The sequence below is a fragment of the Myotis davidii genome, unplaced genomic scaffold, assembly GCF_000327345.1.
Source record: "Myotis davidii unplaced genomic scaffold, ASM32734v1 scaffold425, whole genome shotgun sequence".
NCBI classification, from domain to species: Eukaryota; Metazoa; Chordata; class Mammalia; order Chiroptera; family Vespertilionidae; genus Myotis; species Myotis davidii.
The window spans coordinates 4,520,228-4,524,939 of record NW_006296413.1 but is presented as its reverse complement, the minus strand read 5'-3'; the positions used below and the strand labels follow the sequence as shown (position 1 = coordinate 4,524,939).

At 54.0% G+C, this 4,712-nt stretch overlaps 2 protein-coding genes and 1 long non-coding RNA gene across 3 annotated transcripts in view; 2 read left to right on the top strand and 1 right to left on the bottom strand.

Annotated features, from left to right (window-relative positions):
* The first annotated feature begins 2,945 nt into the window (after window positions 1-2,945).
* TEX40 (testis expressed 40) lies at window positions 2,946-4,333 on the top strand. The gene is made up of 3 exons (XM_015569073.1): window positions 2,946-3,064; window positions 3,260-3,326; window positions 4,031-4,333. The coding sequence occupies exons 1-3, from the start codon at window positions 2,963-2,965 to the stop codon at window positions 4,138-4,140; spliced, it is 279 nt and encodes a 92-aa protein (XP_015424559.1). The 5' UTR covers window positions 2,946-2,962; the 3' UTR covers window positions 4,141-4,333.
* LOC107184355 lies at window positions 2,970-4,706 on the bottom strand. Its single transcript, XR_001515180.1, has 3 exons — window positions 4,614-4,706; window positions 4,347-4,499; window positions 2,970-3,039 (listed from the first exon to the last, which is right to left on the bottom strand). It is a non-coding gene; the product is annotated as an uncharacterized LOC107184355 (long non-coding RNA).
* ESRRA (estrogen related receptor alpha) overlaps window positions 4,382-4,712 on the top strand; it is an 8,605-nt gene continuing 8,274 nt past the window's right edge. The window contains 1 exon segment of the mRNA XM_015569072.1: window positions 4,382-4,451. The gene's annotated coding sequence lies outside the window, so the exon portion shown is untranslated.

Sequence of the window (4,712 nt, the reverse complement as noted above, 5' to 3'; positions counted from 1 at the left end):
CCTTGCCCTTGCCGTTCCAGAACGCGACCCCGCCCCTCCCCCTTCCCGGAGCGCAACCCTCCCCCCTCCCCACCGCCATCCGCGAGGCGTGTGGCGACTGGGTCCGTTGGGGCAGAACCATGGAGGAAAAGCCTCTCAAAGTAAGAACTCTTCCTGGGCCCCTCATCCCCTCAGCCCTCAGACTCATTCAACGTGGGCCCTGGCTGTCCTCTCACGCCCCCACCCTCCAGCTCCCAACAGTCCCAGTCCCCACGTGGCTGCCCCAGCCTGCTCTCCTCCCTCCCCAACTCCCCGCGACCCTGGGCTTTCCTTGTTTTTTTTTTCTTTTTACTTGATTTTATTGGGGTGATATCGGTTAATAAAAGTATATAGGTTTCAGGTGTACAATTCTATAATACAGGATCTGTACGCCTGAAACCTGTATACTTGTATTAAGTCTCCTTCCATCACCATTTGTCCCTCCTATACCCTCTCCTACTGCCTCCGCCCCCTTTCCCGCTGGTAATCACCAGATTGTTGTAGGTGTCTTATGAGTTTTGTTGTTGTTGCTTTTGCTTAATCCTTCACCTTTTCACCCAGCCCTGAGCTCCCCCCCCCGCCCCGCCCCGCCCCAGCTGTCAGTCTGTTCTCTATGAATCTATCTGTATTTTGTTTATTAGTTTATTTTGTTTATTAGATTCCACATATGAATGAAATCATGTGGTGCTTGTCTTTCTCTGACTGGCTTATTTCACTTAGCATAATGCTCTCCAGGTTGATCCATGCTGTGGCTAATGGTAAGATTCCCCGCCCCCTTTTTAACGGCCAAGTAGTATTCCATTGTGTACATGTACCACAGCTTTTCTATCCCCTCATACGTGCTGCTTCCAAACCCTGGCTACTGTGAATAACGCTGCCATGAACATAGGGGTGCATACATTCTTTCAACGTAGTGCTTTGGGTTTATTTGGATATATTCCAAGGAGTGGAATTGCTGGGTCATAAGGTAGCTCCATTTCTAATTTTTGGAGGTAATTCCATAATGTTCTCCACAGTGGCTGCACCAATCTGCATTCCCACCAACAGTGCACGAGGGTTCCCTCCTCTCCACATCCTCACCAACAGGCCAACACTCATTGTTTGTTGATTTCTCGATGATAGCCATTCTGACAGGTGTGCGGGGCTTTCCTTGTTGTATGTGGTCCACAGGCGAGGGCCAAGTCTTTGGTTCCCAGTGACTCAGTCAAGTCCAGCTCCAAGAGTGACATCCGGAATCTGTGGACCAAGGCCACGCTGTCGCAGCCCAAGCTGACTGTGCCGACGAACGTCCATGAGGACTCCGACCAGGAGCTCAGCAGCTCCAGGGGCAAGTCCGGCCAGTGGTACAGACGGAAGACCTACCCTGAGAGAGCCTGGGAGAAACGGGAGGACGGAAAGAAAGGCGACATCACGCAGGGGGAACTCGATGGCCACACCTTGGAGCAGGAGCAGAGCCCCAGCAGCTTCCAGAGAAACCATGTAGAAGGGGTCCAGGATTCCGGGGGTCAGTGTGGCTTCATCCCGCTGTGGGCGCCCACAGGGTAGGGGGCTGGCCAGGACCTCAGTGTCTGTTGGTATAAAATGCGGGGAAGCTGTAGGATCCAAGTTTCTAGAGTTCCCTGAGTGGGGCGCCTGTGCTAATCCTTCATGCTTAATAAACCAGACATTCTTGGAGCGCCCCCTACTGGGAAGGCACCAGACACGCTCCTATGGCCAGGCCACACCAGGCCCCAGAGAGGCGGCCTTGTGTCCTTAGGACCGTGCCTTTTTTAAAAAATATATATTTTATTGATTTTTTACAGAGAGGAAGGGAGAAAGATAGTTAGAAACATTGATGTGAGAGAATCATCGATCAGCTGCCTCCTGCACATCTCCTACTGGGGATGTGCCTGCAACCCAGGTACATGCCCTTGACCGGAATCGAACCTGGGATCTTTCAGTCCGCAGGCCGACTCTCTATCCACTGAGCCAAACCGGTTTCGGCAGGACCGTGCTTTTAATGGAATCACCAGCAGAGTTGAGAGGAAGGAGTTAATTTCTTGTCGGTGGGTTTTCGAGGGTTGAGGAGGTGCCTGTCATTTATTTAGTCATTGGTGACGATTTTTAAGTACCTACTTCATGCTGGTCACTTTTGGGGATCCCCCCCTAGCGCTTCATCAGATCATTGGAACTGATAGCAATATAATGACGGCCACTGATCGAGCTCCTGTGGTGTGCAGGCATTGGGCATCCCTTGTACCAGTATGATCACCTTTACATTTCATCACCTCCATAAGGGGTTATTCTTTTCATATTCCTTCCTTTTTAAATATGTTTTTATTGATTTCAGGGAGAAGGAGGGAGAGGGAAAGTGGGATGGAAACATCAATGATGATTGGCTGCTTCCTGCATGTACACCCCTGAGGATCGAGCCCACAACCCGGGCATGTGCTGCTGGTTCCTGGGTCGACACTCAATGAGCCACAATGACCAGGCTATTCTTTTTTTTTTTTAATTATTCATTTGAAAATATTATTGATTTGAGAGAGACAGAAAGAGAGAGAGAGAGAGAGAGAGAGAGAAATACTGACTTGTTTCATTGGTTGATTCTTGTATGTGCCCTGACCAGGGATTGAACCCACAATCTTGATGTATGGGGATGATGCTCTAACCAACTGAGCTACCCAGCCAGGGCCAGGGGTTATTCTTCTTATCCCATTTTACAGATGAAGAACCTGAAGGTCAGAAAGTTTCAGTCACTGGCTCTAAGTGTCACACAGGCGGGCAGCCAGAACTAGAACCTTGGTGGGTGAGATAATAAAGTCCAGGTCTGGAAACCGCTGTCCCATGCCGTTTCCTGCTACGGTGGCACCTGGAGCTGCTCTCTGAAGGCCACTGTCCCTGCCAGAGGCCAGCCCCTACAGCTCCTCTGTTCCAGAAAGACCCAGCAGCCTGCAGATGACTGATGTCTCTTCCTCTTCTCCCAGAATTGGATTCCTCGGTGTCATCAGTCAATATCTTGAAGCACACGCACCACCGAGCCTACTGGGCGGAGCAGCAGGACAGGGTTAGAGGGCCAGGGAGACTGGGGATTTCAGTGGGGTGGGGGATGGGCAAGTTGGGGTTTACGGATGAAGGGGGTGGGCGGTCCGTAGTGTGGAGGGGCAGGCAGCTTGGTTGGGCGTCCTGGGCTGCAGGTGGGGCATTTCAGCTGTGGGCAGCTGGGGTCCCTTGGACATCAAGCCTCTTGCTGCCTCTTCAGCTGCCACTGCCCCTGATGGAACTCATGGTGAATGAAGCCCTGGAAATCCTCACCAAAGCCCTCCGGAGTGAGTCCCTCCCCCAGCTCCCAGGAGCCCATAGGGGATTTTGCAGGGTTTGAGCCCATGGCAGTGGAATTTCAGGCTGTGACTGCCTTATAAGAGCTCCCGAGGAAGCAAAAAGTTGGGGGACAGGACAAGGGAGACCAGTGGGGAAACCATGGGGCCAATGTGAGGGGCTGGGCTCCAGTGTAAGTGCTGCCCCCCTCTAGCTGACGGCTTTCCTAAGGCGATTTCTCCATCTGCCCAGTGGGGATGAGTCTCTGTGCGGCCTCAGTCCCTTCCCTGATTGGTGTGAAGAGCCTTTGGACAGTAGATGGTTTGGGTAAACCTCCCCTGGTTTGTCCCGTTTATGGAATGAGGGGTAGGGACTGGCTAATGGCTAAGGGTGAGTGCTCCAGAAGGTGTCCAAAAAACTGCCGCTGTCCAAGATCAGGCAGGCAACATTTTCTTTACTCTTGCTCACATCCATCCTCCACCTCCATATCCAGTCCTGCTCCGCATCCCCCACCTATTTGGAGCACAGGACTGGCAACAAAACCGGCAGGGCCCAGCGCCTCGGAGATCCAAAGTCCCCCAAACTGACACAGCCCGGAGCCCTGAGAGCGCCTGTCAACCCAAGCCACCAGTCCTGCCTCCAACCACACAGGTGGCATCTGCTGCCGGACAGGCAACGCCCCTCCGACTGCCCTGAGCGGAGCTCTCTCCTCCAGGCTACCTCTCCGCCTTCGGCGAGGATCACATTCTGACCCAGCAGCTGCAGGGACAAATCGAGGATCTCAAGAAGCAGCGGAACGGGAGGCAACAAGTCCCGGAACCCTGAGAGCACCGCCTCAGGCTCGAGGGACTGCCCACCTCCAGCCCCGGCCCCGGTCCCGGCCCTGCGTGGAGACCTATCCATGTGGAATTTGAACCCTAGAGAAATAAAAGTCTGTGCAAGGTCTGTGAGTCAGTGCGTGGCTGTCTGCGTGAGGCGGACGCACGTGGCCCCGCCTTTCCCCATGACCTTCACTCGGTCACCGCAGTGACCTTGAGCGTTCTCTGTTGGGGCCATATCCGCTCCGCCTTCCCGGGACTCGAGATCCAGGACTTCTTGCATGTGGTAGGTCTGCTGCTCCCATCCCGATTCCGCAGGTTTGAGGGGATGTTGGGCCTGCGGTCCAAGGGCCCCGACGGTGTTATCTGGAGGGGGGGGAGAGGGAAAAAGGGAAAGTGGGCAGCACTTGCCTTCCAAGCTAGGCCCCGCCCCTCATGCATATGCAGATTTACTTCTCCGCTAGTCAGGCCTTCATTTACATGTGTCCGTGGTCTCTCGGGGCGCCTTCGCCCACTCCTCTCGCGCACAGCGCGCCCCGCCTCCTCCGTTTCGTAAAACCGTTCTTGGCCCCACCCCCA

Excerpts from the sequence above, each read along its gene's own strand:
- TEX40 (XM_015569073.1), top strand. The coding sequence starts at position 2,963 with ATGTCTCTTCCTCTTCTCCCAGAATTGGATTCCTCGGTGTCATCAGTC. Across the intron at positions 3,065-3,259 it reads GGGCGGAGCAGCAGGACAGG|CTGCCACTGCCCCTGATGGA; the intron begins GTTAGAGGGCCA and ends CTGCCTCTTCAG. Across the intron at positions 3,327-4,030 it reads CCTCACCAAAGCCCTCCGGA|GCTACCTCTCCGCCTTCGGC; the intron begins GTGAGTCCCTCC and ends TCTCTCCTCCAG.